Genomic DNA, 27,585 nt, shown 5'->3' with positions numbered 1-27,585 from the left:
ATATCTGTTGAAAGTATCTGCTTCCTTGCTCTATGCACTAACCAGTTTGCAGACCATCACCTTATGCATTTGTGACTCCCAGAAGCTATCAGTGCCTGATATCATAGGTAGTCAGTAAATGTTTGTTGAATAAATGAAAGCAGGCTGACTATAACCCTACCATGAAATTTCCTGACTCTTTCTGAGGATAGCATGACTAAAATACCGCTGATGGAGAACTGAAAATTACTTGGAAGTGGCAATACCAATTTTTCTTATTTTTTTCTCTATACAAATAAGCAGTTACCAATTTTTATCCTGTTGCCCAGAACAATGAAGAAAATAATACTGTGACATGTTTTACAGTTTACATGGATGATTTCACACAGATTTGACAGCTTTATTGCCTTTCTGACAGTTGGCCTTTCCCCAGTTCTAGGAAGTTGGGAGGGGGCACATGATAACACTTTTAATGGATTTCTAAAACCCTTGGAGGACAGTGCTGTTTATGTTGCTAATGAAGAACAGATCCATTAGTGGACTGCTGAGTCAACTGCCATGCCTCACGCAGTTCAGGACACAGGTGTGCCAGGATCAGAGCTCAGATTTCCATGACACAAGTGCCCAGTTTCTTGCTCCTTGTACCTTGAGGCCTCCCTAAGTGGGTCCCAGGGGAGGCAACTGTGAGGAGAAGCAGGGAATGGGTAGGATGCTCCTGAGCCTGGCCAGTCAAGGCAGGGGAGAGTCTGGGTGTTCCCTGCTCCCTCACTGATGTTAATGCCGGAAGCCAAGGCAGGAGGAGAGCTGAAACTAGAACTCAACCAGGGATGGGCTCTTTCCCGTGTCTGAGCTTGTCTGGCGGGCCCAATGAGACAGTTCATAAACCCTTAAAGCACTCATCTGTAGGAGACCTGCCTCTATCAGCCGGGCAAGACCTAGCTGAGCCTACTCCCACCATTCTGATTCCCTCAGGTCAAGGGCTGGAAGTGTGGGCATTGTGTTTTGCCAAGGACTACCAGCCTTTTAGCCTGTGAGGTCATTATCATGGGTACTCAGGTCAGTGTCAAGGCATAGAATTTGGAGTCTACCGAATGAAATGTCAAATCCCCTCTGCTCTCTTCATCACTGCACCTGATGCAAGAGCACAGCAGAAGTTAACTCCACACCTAATCATACACTGCAGGCTTGATAAACTGTCCTTGTTTTTACCAAGGACCTATTGGAGGGAAATGCCCCGCCTTGACTGCAAGGGATTGTGACCCTTTTCAGGCTAATAATCCTCTTCAATGGATGTTTGTTTAACCCCTGTTTGTTAACAATTTCTCTTGAGAATGGTCAGTGGGTGGGTTTTCCACATCTGATTTTTGGAATCTTGAGACCACCATGGAATTCCCTGGGTTTAACCTTGACTCAACCCATCTCTCTTTTCCTGCCCAACGGCAAAGTATCCCTTTCACTAAACTTGGGGACCCACTGAATCCAAATACCTTTATTAACTAAAGATTATTTGTCAAGCAGCCTCCCTCTACAAAGTCCAAGTAAGGATGCAGGTGTCCCTCCTCTGGTGTCTACTTCTCTCTGTCCTCCCACCAGTCCTTCAAGACTATTCATTGTTCTTTTAATCTCACATTGAAGTAAAACTCAGACTTGATTTCTGGCCAGGACACTTACTTAGGGTGGGGAGCTTGGGTGGTAATTAACCCAATGTCTCAGAGCCTCAGTCTTCTTGACAGGGAGAATTTCACTTGCTTGTCCTAAGGGGAAAATATAAGGACAGAGGGTGAGTAATAGACAGATGTACATAACATATGTAGCAGAGTGCCTGCTACATAGAATCTTAAAGTGCTCAAATAAAAAAATGTTTTCTATGGTGATTTGTGTGGAGCTGGCTCCTGAAGAGTGAGGAGGGTTAAAATGTGACCCAGAACTCTGTGACATTACAAATGAATGGAAAACTGTGTGGTCACAACCATGATGCATGCCATGGAGGTTCAGAGAATGGGAAGAGAAACAGCCTGAGAACTCATCGTAGGCCTGTACCAGACATTGCACCTGTCATGCTACATCTACACTCTCATTCAGTCCTAATCACAGCCCCTCTGTAAGGGCATTGTCAATAGTATGCCCTTTTTACATCTGATGATGAAGAAACTGAAGGAGAGAGAATTTGCAGTAGGCTGGGGTCATCAAGTCATCTTTACAGAGGAGGTATGATATGAGCTAAGACTGGGAAGGTGAATAAGATTAGGAAGGAAGAGGGAAAGGGGCTGAGTTTCACTGGAGTGAAGAGGAGCAGCTGGTCCACAGAGCCCTGAGTTGGCAATGCCCAAAGCCACTGAGGTAACGTGGCAGTTTCCATCTGCTCCCTAGCAACTTCCCATCACACCTCAGACCTGCCTTATCTCCTCAACTTCACTAGATGAAGCTCTGAAGTGAAAACTCATCCACCCTTATCTCACTGTCAGCCCTAAGCAAACAGATGGGACCAAAGCAGCTAGGAGAGCATGTCCATCCAGCTATCTGGCATCAAGTCTCACTCCCCACCCCTCTGACTGCCTGACAGCATGAACATCAGGACTGAGAATAAGTCTAGTCTCCATACACTGGGCACTCCATCTGCCTTATCTCACTGAGTCCTCATGACAATCTCATAGACCCTCTTCAACAGAGGAGGAAACGGAGGCTCAGAGAGGTCAAGTCATGTATCCAAAGCACTGCATCTAGGAAGAAGGACAGCTGGAGTTTCAATTCAAGTCTAATCTGACTCCAAAACCTCTGTACTTAATCACTCTTGCTGCCAATTATAGTCTCACTGCTCAAAGTAGTTACAGGACCCAAACAAACACTGTCACCCTGTTGTGTGTCTATTTCTTGTTAATAATGCTATGAAGCATTTATCTCTATTTGTCTCTAGAGATCAAAGGCACCAGAATTCTGAGGAGAACAAAACTTGGAAGTGTAAGGCATTTTCATTTTCCTACTCACCAGTTGTGCTATCCAATTCCACCCCAAATAGATGTCTTTACTCTTTTCCCAGTTCTTTTCCCTTAAAGTGTTTCCACACACCCTGATTTTCACTGTTGTCCCAGCACAATTCTTTGTAGTGGCCCTTTTACTCTCAAAAAGGTCTGCATAATTGGACAAGAAATTATACAGTGACCATCCCTACGAAGAGGTGAACAGCTTCACACATAACCTTCAGTAAACCATGACATACCTATCAGGCAGGTGCTCCTGAGTGAGTGAGGAGTTTGATCTGAGGGGAGTAACCCACCTCTCCATGGGGATGGAATAAGGAAGAAAGACATTATAAATACACTTTTGAGGGTTTTTGTGTACATTCTAGTTTGTTGGTCCTCGAGCAGTCAAGAAACAGGGGTAGAAGTATGCTTCGAATGCAGAATGTGCTCTACTTGGGGGCCAGTGCTGTTGAGTACAGATACCCTCTCAGCACAGCTGTGCATCAAATATGTGGAGCATGGAGAGTTGAGGAACCAAACAAAAACTGGTGAAAGAAAAGACTAGGAATGGGGTCATGGGGTCATGCCAACTCCTGTAGCCCCTGTTTTGCCTTAAATCAGAGTCTGGATAGGCCATGGGTGTGGACTGCTACAGGGAAACTGAAACCCCCAGGACACAGTAGGACTTTGGGGACTCTTGAAGAAAGCAAGTGGCCAATGGTAGAAAAGTCATGAGAAGACAGAGCTCTGACAATGCTGGTGGGCATCCTCATGAGTCCACATGGGAAAGAACCTAATTAATGCCCTGAAACATACCCAGAGAAGGGATTTCCTTCCCAAAATGCTAAGGTGATTTGAGTGGAAAAATTTTAATGTGATTTATATGCATAAGCAGAAAGACAAAAGACATGTGAATCTCAAATGTTGTTAAAATGACCTGAGTGAATACTTGATATCTCTTAGGTAACTGACATGCTCCGAAACCAAAAATGGTATTGTGAAAAAACAGGAACGTCAAAGGAAAACCCAATATAATTTTGCTACTGTCATTACTATTTAGAGTTAGGGTTATAAGATAATTTCCTGAGATCATTATGATTTGAAAGTTTGAGGAATATTTGGCATGAATTTTTAAAACTCTGGAAGTTACTGCTGTTCTAGATGGGAGAATGAGAGTAAAAAAGTAAACGAAGTTATTATGAAAGTAATTTTGATGATAAAGACCTCAAAAAGCAGACCTAGAGTGATAACTTAATAGAATGACCATTAAGAAAGTGGTGAAATGAAATATGGTTAGGGAAAATCCATTGTTTTCCTTATAAAAACTGCACTAGAGCCATATGTTCCTGTGGATCTGATAATTTGAGATAGTGTTTCCTTCAAAATTAAAGGGCTTCAAAAACAGGGGAAATGGCATAGGTCCAAAAACTAGAGCACATCCTATTTTTGAGAGCTCCAAGTCTTTCCCACCAATGGAGTGGCTCTGAAAAAAAAAAAAGCCTTTGGTTTGTTGTGCTCAGGTGGTCCTGAGGCAGCTCATCTGCAGGTGGTGAATCTGATGGCAGCCCTGGTGGCCTCAGACACATTGTGCTCCCCAATCTCCCTTGGCAGCAGCAGGTGAAGTGCGCTGAGGATCTGTCCGGAGGTGAGAATCAGCCCTTGATGGAAAGGGCCAGGAAGGAAGTATATCTGATCCATCCTCAATGATATTGTTAAGAAAATAATTCACACATAACATTTAAGGAAATGCCAAAATTACTGAGAAAGTGCTTCACAACCTGCTAGACACAGATGGACGTAGAAGTGCAAAGTCAGCTTCTTGTAGTAGTAGCACACAGTAGTGCTCCTGGAAATCATGGAAATAACTGGCCTAATTTTTTCTCCAGTTCTGTTCAAAACCTTCATGACATCAGGAAAGAGAAATTGCAAAATTGGAGTCTACATAGAGGACACAAACTGAAATGTCATGGTATCTTATTATTAAAAATATTTAGTAAATAACAAATTTAAAAGTTGTTTTTTGATACAATTTAGGTTCTGCAAAATAACCCACATAATACATATAAGAATCCTTGGTTGGGAAGAAAATGTTATCTCATTGTTTAAGAAGCCACCGTGGGATAAAAAATGGAACCAATAAGTGAGAAACATACAAAAATTAAAATCAGATAACTTTCAAGAATGTATGATAATGCAGTCAAAAGTATTTCTTAAATATATTTATGTAGAAATAAATTACAGAAATTGAACCAAAAAAGACTTTAGTAGAATTTAAGAAATGGGAGTCATCAGTGTGGTTTCATTCCCAATGACTAGGCTTCCTATGGTGTTTCCTCTTGAACATTTAAGGCACAGCTAACTCTACTGTTAATAAGATGATCTCAATCCTGAAGGAGGAAAAGCTAAATTTTATTACTAGAAAAAGCAGTGGAAATTTACAGTGATGAAATCTTACTAATCAATATCTGAAAAGAGTTCTGTTTACAACTAAGAATTTAAAAATCTTACATGAAATATTATTAATCAACTTCATGCAAGGGACAAAAGACATATCCAGGACAGTCTCTGAATTCATATCATTAAACCACCATGATTAAACAGCAGCCAAGAAGTAAACCACAGGGAATGAACTATACCAACATACTCCATAATCTCCAAAGGCCAAACTCCCAAGAAGGCTGTGATTGGTGTATCCTGTGTCATACTATAACATTTTGGCCCAATGACAAGGAACAACACTCCTTGCCTACCTCAATCTCAAAGGCTACAGATGTTAGTATGCCTCCTATTGCTTCAGCCCAAGACAGTGTTCACATTTTGAGTCAAGAGTTGTGCCTCAGGATTTGCATGCTTTTCATTGGCTGAGTCAGTCCCAAGTGGTGCTTGAGCTACTCTGATTGGAAGCTTCCAGCCTCCTCCCAATGCAGAGGTGCAAGTCATGAAGGCTTCCAATTTTCCAAAACGGAAGGATGTACTCTTTAGGAAAAAAAAAATAAGATTGATTTGAACCAGTCAGAAAAGTAACTTCTGTTTCCTAAACATTGCTTCTGAAACATTTTGCTTCAATTATTTTAGCATTGTGTTTGGGACCATGCTTATATTTTCAAATGATTTCTATGATACAAATAATGTCAGCAATGTTTGAATGTGGTATGTTTATCCTATTAATACTATTTTCTCCAAGTTCTTACTCATCATGTGTTATTAAACATAAACTCTTCCCATATGTTGTCATTTCAGCAAACCTCAGTATAAAATTATGATTGTACAAGAGGTGCCCTTTCTCCTTGATCACCTACTGAAGTCACTTAACATATGTGCTTATTTGGCCTTAGTCTCTTCAGCACCAATCCCCACTGTCTCACCCTTTTTTTAGATTTCCTGTGTTTCAGTCATCCTTGAGCTTTACCAAGAGTTCCTCTCACCCAAAATTTTGTTCCAGGTGTGTAAGACCACCCTGAGGCAAAGAGGTATTTACCTGCAGGTCCTTCGGTGGTAGTTTGTCCTAGTCTCCTTGGAAGTCAATGTTTCAGAATGTTTTCATAAGATTCATATCAAATTCAAGCATATAAGTTATCTTACCATTCCAGTGGCTCATCTGTCATAATGGCCCCAAGATAGTTTTGAGAGGTAATGGCAGAACAGAGTTCTACACTTGACCAAAGAAAAAAGGCCTTTAGAGCCCTCCTTGATCAGGAAATGGCCACCTTCATAGACACACAACTCAGAGTGGTTAAGCTCTCTCTAGTATCCAGCCTTGCCCAAGTCTTACTCCTGAGTTTGTGGGTTTCTGAAATTTAAAGACTTGCTGTTTTGTCCCTTCAGGACAGTGCTGTCCCTTTTCTTAAGGCCTGAAGAAAAGTTTTGATTTCTGTTGGTTATCCATCATTTGTCTCACTGAGTGACATCATTTGACTGAATGACATCCTTTTGACGTTTAAACATTCTTATCAATAGGAAAATTTAAAACTTATTTTACAAGTAGAAAAATGGACACCAAACATAACAGAATATACTTAGTGTTTAAATCAAGCTATAATTAACATTTTAAAGCATTTATAAGGACGGAATTGAAAGTGTATCTCCCGTCATTACCGAGATTGACAGTGAGAAACTTTTTCAAAGTAAATACAACTATTCAGTCTTCAAATAGTTGAGGAAAATCACATGAGAGCAGTCACGTTATTTTCTTAAGTAGTCATTAGTGTTGGAGAGGGAAATGGCAACCCACTGCAGTATTCTTGCCTGGAAAATTCAATGGACAGAGGAGTCTGGCAGGCTACAGTCCATAGGGTTGCCAAGATTTGGACACGACTGAGCAAGTGAGCTCAGCAGTAGTCACTACTGTTCTCTTCTTTATTATTGTTATAGGAGTATCTACAAAACATTGCTTATAACCAAACAACAATTTTACCAAACAGAGAAATGTCCTATATGTACACTGCTAATTTTGAAGCAATGTGATATAAAGTGTACTGGGAACCATGAAAAAAAGAGGGAGCTACAAATAGAATACTGATACATACCAGACAGATCAACAGAAGCATTCAGCCAGCCCACAGATACATGAGAAGTAATAAATAATTGCTGTTTTAATTAACTAAATTCTGAAATAATTTACAATGCAACAATCACTAAGTTATACCTATTATGAAAAATTCAAGTTTATCACAGTTGCAATTGATTTGAAAGCCTTAATTGATAAAAATTAATCATTTTAAGTAAGACTTTCCATCAACATTCTACACTTGCCTGGGTTAGAAGAATTAAGAAACTCTAACTACACCACCCAGTAAGCGTCAAACCACTATTTATGTGTGAAAAACACCAATGTGTTCTTAATATAATGGAAGCATGAGGAGATATGCCCGCCTACAACTCAAAATTCATGTCTTATTTGAGTTGTATTCATTCTCCCTAAAATCCTATGCTGATGTCCTCAACACTAGTACCTGACATGTGATTGTTTATGGAGATACAATCTATCCTAGAGGAATGAAGTTCAACTGTATTCATTAGGATGCCCCCTAATCCAAAATGACCTGTAGCCATGTAAAAAGAGGAAATATGGACACAGAGACTCTCACATAGGAAGGAAACTGAACAAATGTAGGGGTCTCTGCCACTTTGACAAGAAAGGGTGAGAAGACTGGAACAGATGCTTTCTTCATACCACTCTGAAGGAACCAAATCAGCTGTCATCTTGATTTGGACTTCTCACCTCCAGAAATGTGAGACCTTAAGTATGTGCAGTTCAAGTAATCCAATCTCAAGCATTTTGTACATCAGCCCAGGTAACTAATATGATATTATTAAATCACCACAATTAGAATCATTCAAGCAATTCAGCAAAGACAGTGCAGGCAAAGAATGGCACAGGATACCATCCCTTTTACCAAAGCTGAACATCCTGGAAGGCATGTACTCCATAGACATGGGAAAACTGGCTTGAACTTTGGACAATGAACATTTTGAACAATGGCTGTGGCTCACTCAAGCTGGTCCCTGATTGGCTAATTCAGAGCAGAGTGGCTGTTGCACTTCTCTGACTGGACGTCCCATCATCAGAGGGGAATATCACTAAAGTTGTCATTTTCAAAACTTAAAGAGTTAAGCCTGGACAAGAAAAGAGACAGTTACCTGAACAAGTTAGAGTAGACCATTCAGTTAGAAGATTAAGAATTTTCTGAGTAGATTAGAATCTGTAATAATTTTTTTCCTTAAAATGATTCAGTTATTCATTCACTGTTTTTGAATCACTGTTTTTAAATGGATTCCATAACAGAGGTAATGGAGGAAAGAGTTTTAACCTATGTTTGACCTATGGATACTATTTTCCATGCATTGATGATTGTAATTTGTTGATTAAGTAGTGAAGGTTTTCCCTCATTTCCTCTTCACAGTAAACTACACCATTAGATCGCGCTTGGGCACTAGCTGCCCTTCTTTCCAAAAGGGTCCAGTAAAATATAAAATCAGGATCGCTACTCCCCCTCCCATCTTCAACAATAACAAAATTCCAATTTTCTTCTTTTCTTTCTAGATTTCTTATGTGTTGTCCTCCCTTACGTTCCCAGTCTTCACTCTCTAGACCAATTATGCTGCATCTGTAACATCTTTCAACAGTGATCCTATTGCACTTCTGTATTTACAAACACAAAATACACAAAGCACAATAGCAGTGTCTTAGTGTATTAGATCTCTCAGAATTACTTTTTGCAGGGACCATACCTTTGGGACCAGTATGCAAAAATAACCTTGGTAATGCATTTCTGATTCATAGGAAGAAAAACTGATGTTTTGAAGCAGCAACTATTACCAACATAGACATTAAGTGATTTTCTGAAGTCACTCTTTTCAAACGGTTCACATTTGTTTCTCAGAAAAGGCACCTGTCTCTGCACATAGTTTCCACTTTGGAGGTTTTTTCCAGTGGATTTAACAATTTCTAATTGCTACGCAAAGTAAAGCACGCACTGGATTTCATGGTTGATTTTAACAATAGGTTGCTGTTTTTTTTTTTTATTGATAACCCTTCATTTTAATTTTCAACATTACAGAATAATAAGAAATGAACTTCTTGAGGGGGCTTATTTGCCTAAATTCTTTTATTATTGATCTCAAAGAAAGGTCTGGAGGTAATCCTGGCCCCATTCATACTTGCAATAGGCCATTAACACTCTCTAGTATCAAATCCTGCCCTCATTTTACTCTTCAGCAAGTGGTGCTATGTATGGGGTATAACAATTTAGTTTTGATCTCTCTGAAGAATGAGCACTGAAATCTTTGAATTTTGTAGTCTATAGAGCTATTATCTCACTCTTTGCATAACAGAGACATCCGCCACATGGTTCATCATCCTAGTCAAAAGGGTTATTTACAGATTATTTTAAATGTTCACATGAAATATTTCACAATAGGATGAAACAATGAGCTTCAAAGCAAATCATAATAAATTGTAAAGGATTGAAATCCTGCAGAATATTCTCTCTCAACAGATGTCATAAGTTAGAAATTGTTTATCAAGGAAACTAATAGAAAATTAGCAACATCTTTAAAATTCATCACTCCACATATAGGAAGTTTACACAAGTGAAAATCAAATAAAAATCCTCCTGGACCACAAAGAAAAAAGAATGTGCAAGCAAAGCCATGAACTTTAACATGAAGCTGAACAGTCAAACATCTAGAGGTAAAAGGAAATGCTGCAGGTTTCATATTGCTGATAATTCTCCTCTACATTGCTGTAAGGGCCTGAAGACATGACCCGCTCTGGATTCATGTCCTTAAATCTCCGTAACTAAATATAAATAAAGAACCAAAAAAGAACTGGCACAGTACCACAGTTCCTTCCCCATTAACCTCTAGTCTGATTTTCATAGAAAGGCTATTATCTCTTGAGCTCTGGTCACTCAACCACACTTTGAGTCAACAGCTGTGGCTCACAGGCTGCCAGTCCCCCATTGGCTGTACCAGTGGAGATAGATGCTTGAAATGCTTTTTCTGGACTCTCTCTGATGGATATAAAATTGCAGGTCATGAAAGTTTGTGTTTTAAAGATCAAAAGATTCTCCTCTAGAAAATAACTGATTAGATACATCTGTATGGATTTCTAAAACAATTTCAAAAACCAGAGAATTAGAAAATTGAAATGTGTGTGAAAATTTTGTTTTGCCATTTCTGTACTATATATCAGTCCCCATTGATATATTTAAATGTTTGATTAACTGGGATATGTTGAAAATAAATAAATAAACTGGGATATGTGGGACAAGTATAATAGAGGTGGTGGATGGGTATGTCAGTTTTTCACTTTATCTATTGTATATAACACATATAATGCTTCTGAAGAATTCCATAGTACACTTTGGGGAATGAGAATAAAACGGAATATTAAATTAGCAGGAAAATAATTCAGCATTTATAGAACTCTATCTTGACACACCTAGAGAAAACACTACAGCTGGGATCAAGGAAAGGTTAGAATTTTGTAGTTGCTCCTAGCTTTTGTCTCATTGTTTGGCTGAGAGTGACATCCTTCACAGATTTCTACATCCAAATCAAGTGGTATTGATACGGTCTTTTTAACTTTAAAAATTTTTATGGATGTATTTATGAGTTACAACATTATATTTTTTCAGGTTTATAACATACTGATTCAATTATTTTATATATTATACTCTATTGACATTTATTATTAGATAATTGTTGTATTTCTCTGTGCTGTACAGCATATCAGCATATCCTTGTTCCTTATTTTAAAGTTCAAAATGATAAAATAAGATAAAATATTAAGTTCCAATGAAATCCATAGTAAATTATAAAGGACTGAAATTGCAGAGTGCTTTCTCTCTCTCCAAGCATGTAGTAAGCTTGAAATCAATCTTTTTAAAAAGGAATAGGAAAATCACCAACTACTTTGAAATTCAGCAATATACCTATAGAAAAAAAATGTCAATGCACCAAGAATGAAGCACAATGGACATTAAATTCAGTAAATATTATCACAAGCATTAGCAGTCAAATACTTGAAGTGGAAGGAGGAGTCATCTTATCTCTCTTAATTGCTGAACATCCTCCTCTTATTTTGATGTGAGGAGCTAGAGACATGTCCCACAAAAAGAAATGGATGCATGTGTGTGTGCTACATCTGTTCTGTCATGTCCAACTCTTTGTGATCCCATGAACTGTAGCTCACCAGTGTCCTTTGTCCATGGGGATTATCCATGTAAGAATACTGGAGTGGGTTTCCATGCCCTCCTCCAGGGAACCTTCTCCACCTAGGGATTGAACCTGGGTCTCCTGTGTCTCCTGCATTATTGGCAGGTTCTTTACCACTGGCACCACCTGGGAAGCCCCAAGAAATGGACCAAGGGATAGAACAGTCATAAAAGTTTCAGTCATGTCCGACTCTTTGAGACCCTATAGATTGTAGCCCACCAGGCTCCTCTGTCCATGGGATTTACCAGGCAAGAATACGGAGTGGGTTGCTATGCCGTTCTCCAGGGCATCTTCCCAATCAAGGGATTGAACCTGTGGCTCTTACATTTCCTGTGTCTCCTGCACCTAGGGATCGAACCTGGGTCTCCTGTGTCTCCTACATTATAGGTAAGTTCTTTACCACTAGCTCCACCTGGGAAGCCCCCAAGCAATGGATGCCTGTACTTAAATCGCCATGGTTAAAAGCAGGTGCTTGAATGAAAAAACATCAGGAAAATTATCACCCCACCTTCCCGCTCCATCTCTAGGCTGAGTGTCACAGGAAGGTTGTTATCTGTTCAGCCCTCCTCACTCCACCATATGTTTGGCCAGTTGCTTTGGCTCATGGGCTACCAGTCCCTCAGTGCCGGCTGCTATGGAGACTGTGACTACATTTGCCATCACTGAACAATCCCATCATCCATGCAACACTGCAATTCAGTTAATATTTTGTTTTAAAAAAAGCCAAAAGTTCTAGGTTGCAAACAACCAAAAAAGAGAATCAGAGAAATCTGAATTATGTAATTTCAGAAGAAATGGTACTTGATTCTAGAAATTTAGAATTTTCTAAATTTACACTCTATTTGAGTCTTACTTTAGGCATGTAACTGAACTGGGATTGAAGGAATAGAATGGGTAAGTGATTTTTGTACCTGCTACTGGTGGTGCAGTAGTAAAGAATCCATGTGACAATGCAGGAGATGCAAGACATGCAGGTTCCATCCCTTGGTCAGAAAGATCCCCTGAGGTAGGAAATGGCAACCCAGTTCAGTATTCCTGTTTGAAAATTTTCAAGGAGATAGGAGCCTGGCAGGCTCCTGTCCATGGAGTAACAAAGAGTTGGACATGACTAAGTAACTGAGCATGTGTGCGCGCGTGCACACACACACACACACACACACACACTGCTCTTTGTGCGTGCATGCATGCTACATCGCTTCAGTCATGCCCGACTATTTGCAGACCCTATGCACTGTAGCCCACCAGGCTCCTCTGTCCATGGGTTTCTCCAAGCAGGAATACTGGAGTGGGTTGCCATGCCCTCCTCCAGGGGATCTTTCTAACCCAGGAATTGAACCTGTTTCTCCTGCAACTCCTGCATTGTAGGTAGATTCTTTACTGCTGAGCCACCCGGGAAGCACACACTGCTCTTTATCGGCTGCTATACCCCACATAAAAAATCTCTGAATGATACTCCTATATCTAGGTGGGAGAATGAAAATGAAAAAGGCCAATGAAAGTTTTATGGGAAGAATTTTGACCACAAAGATCCCTTAAATGGCTGACTGACAAACCACGAATAGAAATAACCATTTAGGGAAGTTGCAATATGTTAAGAAAAGTGGGAAATTTTATATTGAACAAATGACACAACCGACACATATTGAAGCAAAGTTGATGAGGTTTTTAATGTTTTCCTCGGAGTAGACAGGTTTTAAAGATGGAAAGTAGGATATACGGAGAGAACCCAGAGTGGATGTGGCTCTTCATCGCTACAGGTCCTTTCCTTCCAAATGAGTGGTTTTAAAAAGTCTGGTTTGTGATGTTCAGGTGGTCCTGAGGCAGTTCATCTGCAGCAGTTGTATCTGATGACTGAGTTGGTGGCCTCAGACATGGCATACTTGCAGATCTCCCCAGGCAAGAGAAGACACACAGCTGTCTGGATCTCTCCACTCGTGATGGTGCAGTGATTGTTGGAGATGGCCAGGCACCCGGCCTCTTCGGCTATCCACTCAAAAATATCCTTCACAAACGAATCCATGACGTTCACCACCTTGTGGGAGAGACTCAGGCCTGTGTGCACTTGCCTCAGCAACCTGGGGAAATAAGTGGTGAAGCTCACAAAGTTGTCTGGCGGTGGTGTCCTTAGCGGTTTTCTACTTTGCCTTCTTTGGCTCCGCATCAAAGGGCTCCGGTTCAGAGGGCTCTGTTTCTGAGGTCTCCGTTTCAGAGGACTCTATTACAGAGGGCTCAGTTTTGGAAATACCAGTTTCTTTGGTGCCTAGGTCTTCTGCAGAGTTCTCAGAGGATGTATGAGCCACGTCGAAGCCTCCAGTCCCCACAGCTCAGAGTGAAGGACAGTGTGGGAGTTAACGACAGTTGGCCGATTTTATCAGCCCCGATTTCCCTATGTCACAGACACTGTCCATAGCTTATTGGATAAAATGCAAGGCAAGGAGGTCCGTTCCTATGGCAGCCCATGTCACTTGTTTCTGGATCCCCTACCCTCCAACTGCAGCTGCCTTGCTCCCCCATGTTTAACCCCTAGTCAGGCAAACTCAGTGGTATCTTTAAACGTTCAGTGACCTCCACCAGAAAATCTTTAAAATCTGACCCATGTAGGAAACAGTCATCCATTAACCTCAGCTAAATTATGTCTACTACTGATGTATAAGAACTTTGAAAGATGTCACCAAAGTCACCTAAGTTGAAAAATGAAATAATCAGTTGGAGCTTCCTAAGAGAGTCTGACTGACCTCCATAACTCAAGCTCTTGCAGGCATCGAGTGAGTCAGGTCACTTGGTGGCCATTTACTCCAACACAGATTCTTGTCCTTCTGATTGACCTACAGAGGCATGAGCACAATGTTCTGGCTTCCTCAGCAGAGTACTCCTGAAAATCATCGAAATTAATTGACTAGCTATTATCTCCAAAAATTATCAAAACCAATGATCAGTATGAAGAGAATGACAAAATCCCATTCTCCAAATACAGAACACAAACAGAAATAGGAATACTTACACAAAAATACTAATAGTATCTAACATTTTGCAAATTTTAAATTGCTTTCTTTAACATTATTTAGGCCCCCCAAATACCACACATTCTTGAAATGATTAATGATGTATAGTGATTATTTTTCAAAAAATGATCACTCATTGCTGAGAAGCCATCAGGGCAAGAGAAAAAGAAATAAAAGAGAGAAAAATAAAGGCCTAGGAATAAATTACTTAAGGTGGTGAAAGTCCTGTACTTAGAAAGAATAAGACCCTGATCAAAGAAATTGAAGATAATGCAAACAGAGGGAAAGGTCTACCTTGTTTATGGATTGGAAGAATTGGTATTGTTAAAATAAACATGCTATTGAAGGTAATCCACATATTCAATGCAATTCCTATGAAAATACCAGGGCATTTTCAACAGAACTAAAACAAACAATTTTAAATTTTGTATGGAAAGGTGAAAGGCCCTGAATTGCCAAAACAATCTTAAGGAAGAAGACCAGAACTAGAGGAATCGGGTTCCCTGATTTCGGACTATAACTGAAAACTACAGTAATCCAATCAGTGTAGTACTGGCACAAAAATAGACACATGGATCCGTGGAACAGGAGAGCCCAGAAATAAACCTATGGGCTTATGGTCAATTCAGTTCAGTTCAATCTCTCAGTCATGTGTGACTCTTTGTGACCCCATTGACTACAGCATGCCAGGCTTCCCTGTCCATCACCAGCTCCCAGAGTTCACTCAAACTCATGACCATTGAGTCGATGATGCCATCCAACCATTTCATCCTCTGTCGTCCCTTTCTCTCCCACCTTCAATCTTTCCCAGCATCAGGGTCTTTTCCAAGGAGTCGGTTCTTCACATCATGTGACACAATATTGGAGTTTCAGCTTCAGCATCAGTCCTTACAATGAATGTTCAGGACTGATTTCCTTTAGGATGGACTGCTTGGATCTCCTTGCAGTCCATGGTCAATTAATATACAATTTTAAAAAGGCAAGAATATACAAATGTAGGGAAGAGAGTCTCTTCAGTAAGTGGTGATGGGACAATTGGATAGATACATACAATAAAGTAAAGTTAGAACATTCTTTAGCAGCATATACAAAAATAAACTCAAAATGGACTAAAGACATAAATATAATACATATGTAGGCAGTCATTTTAAGGAACAGAATCCATTAGATATTTTAATGGCCTGTGTTTCTTTCACATTTGTTAATTCAGAAATTAAATGAACACATCAGTTTAAAAAACATTAAAAATAACCACAATTGAGTTTTGAAGGGATAAGTGGGACCTCAAAATCTCTAATACACTGGAAATCTAGGATGGAGAAGGGAAAAGAAAAATTTGATGTTGAAGATTGGAAGGAGGAGTAACACTAGTAATTATTCACTTCTGTTGATGATTGAGGAAATAAGAGAGCCTAGTGAGCAATCACCTTACAATGTTGTGGCTTATTGTAAAGGCAAAATAAGGGAAATATCTTCATGGCTTTTTTTTTTCATTTATTTTTATTAGTTGGAGTCTAATTACTTTACAATATTGTAGTGGTTTTTCCCATACATTGATATGAATCAGCCATAGATTTACATGTATTCCCCATCTCGAGCCCCCCTCCAGTTTCCCTCCCCATCCCATCCCTCTGGGTCTTCCCAGTGCACCAGCCCTGAGCATTTGTCTCATGCATCCAACCTGGGCTGGTGATCTGTTTCACCCTTGATAGTATACTTGTTTCAGTGCTATTCTCTCAGAACGTCCCACCCTCACCTTCTCCCACAGAGTCCAAAAGTCTGTTCTGTACATCTGTGTCTCTTTTTCTGTTTAGCATATAGGGTTATGGTTACCATCTTTTTAAATTCCATATATATGCCTTAGTATACTGTATTGGTCTTTATCTTTCTGGCTTATTTCACTCTGTATAATGGGCTCCAGTTTCATCCATCTCATTAGAACTGATTCAAATGAATTCATTTTAATGGCTGAGTAATATTCCATGGTGTATATGTACCATAGCTTCCTTATCCATTCGTCTGCTGATGGACATATAGGTAGCTTCCATGTCCTGGCAATTATAAACAGCACTGCAATGAACATTGGGATGCACGTGTCTCTTTCAGATCTGGTTTCCTCAGTGTGTATGCCCAGGAGTGGGATTGCTGAGTCATATGGCAGTTCTATTTCCAGTTTTAAAGGAATCTCCACACTGTTCGCCATAGTGGCTGTACTGGTTTGCATTCCCACCAACAGTGTAAGAGGGTTCCCTTTTCTCCACACCCTCTCCAGCATTTATTGCTTGTAGACTTTTGGATAGCAGCCATCCTGACTGGTGGATAATGGTACCTCGTTGTGGTTCTGATTTGCATTTCTCTAATAATGAGTGATGTTGAGCATCTTTTCATGTGTTTGTTAGCCATCTGTATGTCTTCTTTGGAGAAATGTCTGTTTAGTTCTTTGGCCCATTTTTTGATTGGGTCATTTATTTTTCTGGAATTGAGCTACAAGAGTTGCTTGTATATTTTTGAGATTAATCCTTTGTCTGTTTCTTCATTTGCTGTTGTTTTCTCCCATTCTGAAAGCTGTCTTTTCACCTTGCTTATTGTTTCCTTTGTTGTACAAAAGCTTTTAAGTTTCATTAGGTCCCATTTGTTTAGTTTTGCTTTTATTTCCAATATTCTGGGAGGTGGGTCATAGAGAATCCTGCTGTGATTTATGTCAGAGAGTGTTTTGCCTATGTTCTCCTCTAGGAGTTTTATAGTTTCTGGTCTTACATTTAGATCTTTAATCCATTTTGAGTTTATTTTTGTGTATGGTGTTAGAAAGTGTTCCAGTTTCATTCTTTTACAAGTGGTTGATCAGTTTTCCCAGCACCACTTGTTAAAGAGGTTGTCTTTTTTCCATTGTATATCCTTGCCTCCTGTGTCGAAGATAAGGTGTCCATAGGTACGTGGATTTATCTCTGGGCTTTCTATTCTGTTCCACTGATCTCTATTTCTGTCTTTGTGCCAGTACCATACTGTCTTGATGACTGTGGCTTTGTAGTAGAGCCTGAAGTCAGGCAGGTTGATTCCTCCAGTTCCATGCTTCTTTCTCAAGATTGCTTTGGCTATTCGAGGTTTTTTGTATTTCCATACAAATTGTGAACTTATTTGTTCTAGTTCTGTGAAAAATACCATTGGTAGCTTGATAGGGATTGCACTGAATTGAAAGGTTGTTGCTGAACGATAAGACGTGGGATTCTTGGCCTCCGGACGAGACGAATTCAATCCGGGGCCAGAGACGAGGCTGGATCCCTCAGAGCTTTTGTGTAATAAAGGAGATAGAGAAATATCTCCTTGTATAGATAGATATACAATATAGGGGAACAATACCTGAGTAAGTAAGTTAGGCCGTTTGGGGAACCAACTTGAAGACAGAGTCTGGGGTACATTAACATAGCTTAAGACAACATTTCCATAAGAAAAAGAAATGTATTGGTTAACTCTAGGTTTGAGAGTAGTTAGCTTCAGGTGAAACCAGGTGTCATGGAAACAGCATTTTAAGAGAAACCTCCTTTTAAATTTGTATAGAGAAGGAAAAACATATGGCTGGTTTTTTCTTCCTGCCACTTAAGAGAGATAAAAATGTCTGGCACTTGCAGCCTTTTTCCTCCCTTTGGAGACCCCTGGCCTTCCTGCCTGTTATCCTCTCAGAATCTATAGAGTGCTTTGGGTAGTATAGTCATTTTCACAATATTAATTCTTCCAATCCATGAATACAGTACATTTCTCCATCTATTTGTGTCATCTTTGATTTCTTTCATCAGTGTTTTATAGTTTTCTATATATAGGTCTTTTGTTTCTTTAGGTAGATATACTCCTACATATCTTATTATTTTGCTGCAATGGTGAATGGTATTGTTTACTTAATTTCTCTTTCTGTTTTCTCATTGTTAGTGTATAGGAATGCAAGGAATTTCTGTGTGTTAATTTTATATCCCGCAACATTACTGTATTCATTGATTAGCTCTAATAATTTTCTGGTAGAGTCGTTAGGGTTTTCTATGTAGACGATCATGTCGTCTGCAAACAGTGAGAGTTTTACTTCTTCTTTTCCTATCTGGATTGCTTTTATTTCTTTTTCTGCTCTGATTGCTGTGGCCAACACTTCCAAAACCATGTTGAATAGTAGTGGTGAGAGTGGGCACCCTTGTCTTATTCCTGACTTTGAGGGAAATGCTTTCAATTTTTCACCATTGAGGATAATGTTTGCTGTGGGTTTGTCATATATAGCTTTTATTATGTTGAGGTATGTTCCTTCTATTCCTGCTTTCTGGAGAGTTTTTATCATAAATGGATGTTGAATTTTGTCAAAGGTTTTTTTCTGCATCTATTGAGATAATCATACGGTATTTATCTTTCAATTTGTTAATGTGGTGTATTACATTGATTGATTTGCGGATATTTAAGAATCCTTGCATTCCTGGGATAAAGCCCACTTGGTCATGGTGTATGGTCCTTTAAATATGTTGTTGGGTTCTGTTTGCTAGAATTTTGTTAAGGATATTTGCATCTATGTTCATCAGTGATATTGGCCTGTAGTTTTCTTTTATTGTGGCATCTTTGTTTGGTTTTGATATTAGGGTGATGGTTGCCTCATAGAATGAGTTTGGAAGTTTGCCTTCTTCTGGAATTTTCTGGAAGAGTTTGAGTAAGATAGGTGTTAGCTCTTCTCTTAATTTTTGGTAGAATTCAGCTGTGAAGCCATCTGGTCCTGGGCTTTTGTTTGCTGGAGGATTTCTGATTACAGTTTCCATATCTGTGCTTGTGATATGTCTCTTAAGATCTTCTATTTCTTCCTGGTTCAGTTTTGGAAAGTCATTCTTTTCTAAGAACTTGTCCATTTCTTCCAAGTTGTCCATTTTATTGGCATAGAGCTGCTGGTAGTAGTCTCTTATGATCCTTTGTGTTTCGGAGTTGTCTGTTGTTTTCTCTCCATTTTCATTTCTAATTTTGTTGATTTGGTTATTCTCCCTTTGTTTATTGATGAGTCTAGCTGACGATTTGTCAATTTTATTTACCTTTTCAAAAAACCAGCTTTTAGCTTTGTTGATTTTTGCTATGGTCTTTTGTTTCTTTTGCATTTATTTCTGCCCTAATTTTTAAGATTTCTTTCCTTCTACTAACCCTGGGGTTCTTCATTTCTTCCTTCTCTAGTTGCTTTAAGTGTAGAGTTAGGTTATTTATTTGACTTTTTTCTTGTTTCTTGAGGTAAGCCTGTAGTGCTGTGAACCTTCCCCTTAGCACTGCTTTTACAGTGTCCCATAGGTTTTGGGGTTGTTGTGTTTTCATTTTCATTCATTTCTATGCATATTTTGATTTCTTTTTCAATTTCTTCTATGATGTGTTGGTTATTCAGAAGCATGTTATTTAGCCTCCATATGTTGGTATTTTTAATAATTTTTTTCATGTACTTGAGATCTAATCTTACTGCATTGTGGTCAGAAAAGATGACTGGAATAATCATTCAATTCAATTTTTTTGAATTTACCAAGGCTAGATTTATGGCCCAGGATGTCATCTATTCTGGAGGAGGTTCCGTGTGCATTTGAGAAAAAGGTGAAATTGATTGTTTGTGGGTGAAATGTCCTATAGCTATCAATTAGGTCTAGCTGGTCCATTGTATCATTTAAAGTTTGCGTTTCTTTGTTAATTTTATGTTTAGTTGATCTATCCATAGGTGTGAGTGGGGTATTAAAGTCTCCCACTATTATTGTGTTATTGTTAATTTCCCCTTTCATTCTTGTTAGCATTTGCCTTACATATTGTGGTGCTCCTATGTTGGGTGCATATATATTTTTAATTGTTATACCGTCTTCTTGGATTGATCCTTTGATCATCATGTAGTGTCCTTCTTTGTCTCTTTTCACAGGCTTTGTTTTAAAGTCTATTTTATCTGATATGAGTATTGTGACTCCTGCTTTCTTTTGGTCTCCGTTTGCATGAAATATTTTATTCCAGCCCTTCAATTTCAGTCTGTATGTGTCCCTTGTTTTGAGGTGGGTCTCTTGTAGAGACATATATAGGGGTCTTACTTTTGTATCCATTCAGCCAGTCTGTCTTTTGGATGAGGCATTCAACAAATTTACATTTAAGGTAATTATTGATAAAAATGGTCTCGTTGCCATTTGCTTTTTTGTTTTGGGTTCACGTTCATACAACCTTTCTGTGTTTCCTGTCTAGAGAAGATCCTTTAGCATTTGTCGAAGAGCTGGTTTGGTGGTGCTGAATTCTCTCAGCTTTTGCTTGTCTGTAAAGCTTTTGAATTCTCCTTCATATCTGAATGAGATCCTTGCTGGGTACAGTAATCTGGGTTGTAGGTTATTCTCTTTCATTACTTTAAGTAGTGTCCTGCCATTCCCTTCTAGCCGGAAGAGTTTCTATTGAAAGATCCAAACTGCCAAGGGCTAGAGCAATGGGGGCTCAGTCAGTGTCGAGGGAAGAGCTACTGGATGGATTTTCAAGCTCTTGCCAGGCTGAGTCGCCTCATCGCCCCATGGAGAGAAAGAGGCCCTCTGTGCCCCTAGGTCGGGTATGTACGTCCACACCCAGGCTGTGTGTTTGTAGGAGCCAAGGATATTCCTGACAGATTGAAGTAGTTTGCCATTCCCTTCTCCAGTGGGCCACATTTTGTATGAACTCTCTGTCATGACCTGTCCATCTTGGGTGGCCTTACACGGCATGGCTCATAGTTTCACTGAGTTGGACAAGGCTGCGGTCCATGTGATCAGGTCGGTTAGTTTTCTGTGATTGTGGTTTCAGTCTGTCTTCCCTCTGATAGAGAAGGATAAGAGGTTTTTGGAAGCTTTCTGATGGGAGAGACTGACTGAGGGGGAAACTGGGTGTTGTTCTGATGGGTTGGGCCATGCTCAGTAAATCTTTAATCCAGTTTTCTGTTGATGGTGAAGCTGTGTTCCCTCCATCTTATTTACCTGGGTCCAAACTATGGTGGAGGTAATGACAATAATGGCGACCTCCTTCAAAAGGCCCCATGAATGTACTGCTACACTCATTGCCCCCAACCCTGCAGCAGGCCACCACCGACCTACATCACCACTGAAGACTCCTGGACATTCCCAGGCAATTCTGGGTCAGTCTCTTATGGGGTCACTGCTCCTTTCTCCTGGTCCTGGTGCACACAAGGTTGTTTGAGCCCTTCCCAAGTCTATTTCCCAGTCCTGTGTAAGTTCTGGCTGTTCTATGGTGGGGTTAATGGCGACCTCCTCCAAGAGGGCTTATGCCATACCCAAGTCTGCTGCCCCCAGGGCCCCTGCCCCTGCGGCAGTCCATTGCTGACTCGTACCTACACGGGAGACACTCAAACCCAGTTCTGTCTCAGTCTATGTGGGGTCTCTGGGTCCTGGTGCACACAAGGTTTGTTTGAGCCCTCTGAGTGTCTCTGGAGGAGATGGGATTTGATTTTAAACGCGAATTTGCCCCTCCACCGTCTCGCTGGGGCTTCTCTGCCCTTGGACGTGAGGTATCTCCTCAAAGTCTCTCCAGTGCCTACCATCTTGCTGGGCTTCTCTGACCTTGGACGTGGGGTATCTCCTCAAGGTCACTCCAGAGCCACACAGCCATGGAAAGCAGTATTGGCCAACATGCTGCTGTATTCTTGCCTGGAGAAATCTGCTCCCTGACAGAGAAGCCTGGCAGGCCACAGTCTCCAGGGTTGCAAAGAGTAGGACACTACCAGAGCAACCCCATGTGCAGAGGCACAAAACTTTTTTTGCCTGTGGCAGCTCTGCCCCAGTGAGAGTTGACCGTGATGGTGGCACAGCTGCTTGGCTTGCAGGGACTCTGGCAGCACCAAGTGTGCAGGGACATGGACTGCCTCCACCGCAGGAGTTATGGCCTTATCAGAGTCTTTTTTTGAGCCTCTTGTAGCTGACGATCAGAAGGCCTCTTTGGCCAGTCTTTCTCCGTAGCTCCACCCATTCAAGCACTTAGAGGGATTCCTTACCTGGGGACCTTCTCTGTTGTTTGGCTCATCAGGCACATATAGCAGCCACCCCACCCCCACCCCACCCCGCCTGGGGTCCTACTCTGCAGATTGGCACATCAGAACTTAAAGGCGCACCCTGGGTGGGGTCCTACTCTATAGTTCAGTGTGTCAGGTGCTTGCTGGGCCAGCCTCTCTATTGTTCATCTGCCAATGCTGGCACTGTGAGGAGAGAGAGGCTATGGTGATGGCTCCACCCCCAAACGTGACTCAGCAGTATCACCTAGCTTCCATGACTGCCTGGCTTTCCTCCACAGGCACTTCCCACCACAGTCCCCTCCCTCACATCCCCTTGATCAGTCTCTCCACAGTCAACAGCAGCCCTCACTTTGGGGTTGTTCCACAATCTCTAAACTCCAGCTACCAGCCACTGCACCTTCTAGGGGATCTGCATCCCAGTCTTGGGTATGTATGGTTGCAAGGACTGTCTGATTCTCATTCCATTTAGGCTGCCACAGATCAGCTGTTTCACTCTCAGCCTTAAATGTTTCCCCTCTGACTCAGACAATTGCCCTGATGTGGGGATTGGACCCTTGCTTCAGTTCCCCCACCTGCCGAGGGCAAGTCCAGTCCTACTAACACTCCCGTTTTTTCCCCTAGTTCCTTCATCCTACCAAGGTTTGGGTGGGTCTATATATTATTTTCCACTGGTCAATGACTTCTGTCCACTCTCAGCTCGTGTTCTGCATGTACTTCTACATCTGAAGGTGTATTCCTGATGTATCCGTGGAGAGAGATGTACTCCACATCCACCTGTTCCTCTGCCATCTTGTTCTCCTGTATGAATTTTTAAAACAATTTCAAAAACCAGGAAATTAGAAAATTGAAATGTGTGTGAAATTTTTGTTTTGCCATTTCTGTACTATGTATCAGTCCCCATTGATATATTTAAATGTTTGATTAACTAGGATATGTGGAAAATATGTAAATAAACTGGGATAAGTGGGGAAAGTATAATAGAGGTAGTGGATGGGTATATCAGTTTCTTCACTTTATCTATTGCATATCACACATAAACTGCTTCTGAAGAACTCCATAGTACACTTTGGGAGAATGAGAATAAACTGGGAAATGAAATTGCTAGGGAAATGATTTAGAACTTACTGAACTCTGTCATGACTGACCTAGAGAAAACACTAGAGTTGGGGTCAAGAGGTTGGAATTTTGTAGATCCTCCTAGCTTTTCTCTCATTGTTTTGCTGAAAGTCACATCCTTCACAGATTTCTACATCCAATAACGGTGGTACTGATAAACTCTTTTTAACTTTAAAAATTGTATGGATGTATTCATGAGTTGCAATATTATATTTGCTCAGGTTTACAACGTAGTGATTCAGTTGTTTTATATATTATACTCTGTTTACATTTATTATTAGATAATTGGTGAATTTCTCTGTGCTGTACAACATATCCTTGTTGCTTAAAGTTCAAAATGAACAGTTTAAAATATAATGAAACATTAAGTTCTAATGAAAACCATTGTAAATTACAAAAGACTGAAATTCAGAGTGCTTTCTCTCTCTCCAAGGATGTAGTAAGCTTGAAATCAATCTTTTAAAAAAGAAATAGGAGAATAGAATTATGGACATGGGGAAAGGGGAGGAGAGGGTGAGATGTATGGAAAGAGTAACATGGAAACTTACATTACCATATATAAAAAGATCGCCAATGGGAATTGGCTGTATGGCTCATTGCTGTATGGCTCAAGAAACTCAAACAGGGGCTCTGTATCAGCCTAGAGGGATGGGACGGGGAGGGAGATGGGAGGGAGTTCCAAAAGGGAGGTGTTAAAGGTATACCCTAGGTTGATTCATGTTGAGGTTTGACGGAAAACAGAAAAATTCTGTAAAGCAATAATCCTTCAATTTAAAAATTAATTAATTAAAAAATAAAAACTATCTCAAACACAAATAAAAGGAATAGGAAAATCAACAACTACTTTGAAATTCAGCAATATACTTACAGAAATAAAAATGTCAATGCACCAAGAAGAAAATACAATGGACATTAAATTCAGTAAATATTATCATAAGCAATAGCAGTCAAATACTGGAAGTAGAAGAAGGAGTCATCTTATTTCTCTTAATTGCTGAATATCCTCCTCCTTCTTAATTTGATGCAAGGAGCTAGAGACATGTCCCACAACAAGAAATGGATGCATGCATGTGCGCTAAGTCTCTTCAGTTGTGTCCGACTCTTTGTGACTCTATGAACTGTGGCCCACCAGGCTCCTCTGTCCCTGGGAATTATCCAGGAAAGAATACTGGAGTGGGTTTCCATGCCCTCCTCCAGGGAACCTTCTCCATCTAGGGACAGAACCTGGGTCTCCTGTGTCTCCTGCATTGCAGGCAGGTTCTTTACTACCAGCACCACCTGGGAAGACCCAAGAAATGGATGTGTGCATGCTAAGCCACTTCAGTCGTGTCTGACTCTATGGATTGTAGCCCACTAGGCTCCTCTGTCCATGGGACTTTCCAGCAAGAATACTGGAGTGGGTTGCCATGACTTTCTCCTGGGCATCTTCCCAATCCAGGGGATGAATCCATGGCTCTTACGTTTCCCACATAAGGCAGGTTCTTTACCACTAGCACCACCTGGGACGCCCAAGAAATGGATGCCTGTACTTAAATCGCCACAGTTAAAAGCAAGTGCTTGAATGGAAAAACATCAGGGAAATTATCACCCCACGTTCCCGCTCCACCTCTAGGCTGAGTGTCACAGGAAGGTTGTTATTTGTTCAGCCCTCCTCACTCCACCATATGTTTGGCCAATTGCTTTGGCTCATGGGCTACCAGTCCCTCATTGGCTGCTACTGTGGAGACTATGGCTACATTCACTGTCACTGGACTATCCCATCAACCCCGAAAGTTTGCAATTCAGTCAGGATTTTTGTTTTGTTTTGTTTTTTTAAAAACAAAATGTTCCAGGTTGCAAACAAAAAACAAGATCAGAGAAATCTGGATAAGGTAATTTCAGAAGATATGGTGCTTGATTCCAGAACTTTAGAATTTAAGAAAATAAGAATTTTACACTGTGTTTGAGTCCTATTTTACACATGGAAGTGAATTGGGATTGAAGGAATAGAATGGGTAAGTGTGATTTTTATATCTGCTACTGCTGGTGCAGTGATAAAGAATCCGACTGCCAATGCAGGAGATGAAAGAGACAGGGCTTCTATCCTTTGGTCAGAAAGAAGCCCTGGAGTAGGAAATGGCAACCCAGTTCAGTATTTTTGCTTGGAACATTTCATGGAGAGAGGAGCCTGGCGGGCTCCTGTCCATCAGGTCAGAAAGAGTCCGACATGACTGAGTGACTGAGCACACATATACACATACACTGCTCTTTGTGTGCATGCGCGCCACCTTGCTTCGGTGGTGCCCGACTCTTTGCAGACCCTATGGACTGTAGCCCACCAGGCTCCTCTGTCCATGGCATTCTCCAGGAAAGAATACTGGAGAGGGTTGCCATGCCCTCCTCCCAGGGATCTTTTTGAGCCAGGGATAGAACCTGCCTCTCCTGTGACTCCTGCGCTGCAGGCGGATTCTTTACTGCTGGGCCACCCGGGAAGACCACACTGTTTTTTATCGGTTGCTATACCCCATATAAAAATCTCTGGATGACACCTAAATCTAGATGGGAGAATGAAAATGAAAAAGGCCAATGAAACTTTTAGGGAGAGAATTTTGACCATAAAGATCCCTAAAATCGCTGAGAAACCATAAATAGGAATAACCATTTAGGAAAGTGACGAGTTGCAACACGTTAAGAAAAAAGTACATGATTTTCCATCGAACAAATGGCACAACCGACACATATTGAAGCCAAGTTAATGAGGTTTTTATTAATTTCTTTAGGGGTAGAAATGCTTTGAAGAAGCAGTATAGGGCCTAAGGGGAGAACCCTTAAGTCTGGTTTGCGTCAGCTAGTTCTGAGGCAGTTCATTTGTGGGTGATGTATCTGATGACCGACTTGGTGGCCGCGGACATGGCATACTTGCCCATCTCCCCAGGCAACAGAAGACGCACAGCTGTCTGGATGTCCTCACTCATGATGGTACAGCGCTTGCTGGAGCGGGTCAGGCGCCCGGCCTCTTCGGCAATCCGCTCAAACATATCCTTCACGAAGGAGTCCATGATGTTTAACGTTTCATGGGAAATACTCAGGCCTGTGTGCACTTGCTTCAGCACCCGGGGGAAATAGGTGGCAAAGCTTACAGACTTGTTCAGACGGTAGGAGTGGCGACGGCGATGGCAACAGCGACGGCGACGGCGACGGCAGCCCTTAGCTGTCTTCTTCTTTGCCTTTCTTGGCTCGTCATCACAGGGTTCTGGTTTGGAGAACTCGGAGATCTCCATTTCGGAGGTGCAGGTTTCTTTAGTGACCAGGCTTTCCTCAGAGTTGTCAGAGGATGGTTCAGCCATGGCAGAGCCACCACTCCCCACAGGTCAGAGGGAAGAACAATGAGGTGGTTGAAGGCCGTTGGCCGAGTTTATAAGCCCTGCTTGCTCTGACGTCACAGACACTGTCCCTATCTGATTGGATAAAATGCCATGGCAGGCCTGTTACTATGGCAGCCCATGTAACTTCTCACTGGATGTCCCACCTCCCAACTCCTGCCGTGCCCCTTCCCCACGTTTAACCCCCAGTCAGCCAAACTCAGTGAAAGTCACCTAAGTTGAAAAATGAAATAATCAGTTAGAGCTTCCTGAGAGAGTATGACTGACCTCCATATCTCAAACTCTTTCAGGCACCAGAGTGACTCAGGTCACTTGGTGGACATTTTACTCCAACACAGAACCTTCTCCTGATTGAAGCAGGAGCAGAATGTCCTGGCTTCCTCAGCAGAGTGCTCCTGAAAATCATAGGAATTAATTGACCAGCTATTATCTCCAAAATT

The 27,585-nt window shown here is 41.0% G+C and overlaps 2 protein-coding genes across 2 annotated transcripts; both read right to left on the bottom strand.

Moving 5' to 3' along the window:
• Positions 1-13,485: 13,485 nt before the first annotated feature.
• Positions 13,486-16,254, bottom strand: LOC122689444 (late histone H2B.L4-like). The gene is made up of 3 exons (XM_043895845.1): positions 16,242-16,254; positions 13,800-13,983; positions 13,486-13,735 (listed from the first exon to the last, which is right to left on the bottom strand). Exons 1-3 carry the CDS (start codon positions 16,252-16,254, stop codon positions 13,486-13,488), a joined length of 447 nt encoding a protein of 148 aa, XP_043751780.1.
• Positions 16,255-26,542: 10,288 nt separating this feature from the next.
• On the bottom strand, positions 26,543-27,109 carry LOC122689442 (late histone H2B.L4-like). The gene has a single exon (XM_043895844.1). It carries the CDS (start codon positions 27,107-27,109, stop codon positions 26,627-26,629), a length of 483 nt encoding a protein of 160 aa, XP_043751779.1. The 3' UTR covers positions 26,543-26,626.
• Positions 27,110-27,585: the final 476 nt, after the last annotated feature.

Source organism: Cervus elaphus, chromosome X (assembly GCF_910594005.1).
Source record: "Cervus elaphus chromosome X, mCerEla1.1, whole genome shotgun sequence".
Taxonomy (NCBI): domain Eukaryota; kingdom Metazoa; phylum Chordata; class Mammalia; order Artiodactyla; family Cervidae; genus Cervus; species Cervus elaphus.
The sequence above is the reverse complement of the archived record's forward strand: the minus strand, read 5'-3'. Positions and strand labels throughout refer to the sequence as shown.

Coding starts and splice junctions, on each gene's coding strand:
- LOC122689444 (XM_043895845.1), bottom strand. Junction 13,736..13,799: donor GCGGAGCCAAAGAAGGCAAA/GTAGAAAACCGC, acceptor TTATTTCCCCAG/GTTGCTGAGGCAAGTGCACA.
- LOC122689442 (XM_043895844.1), bottom strand. CDS start 27,109: ATGGCTGAACCATCCTCTGACAACTCTGAGGAAAGCCTGGTCACTAAA.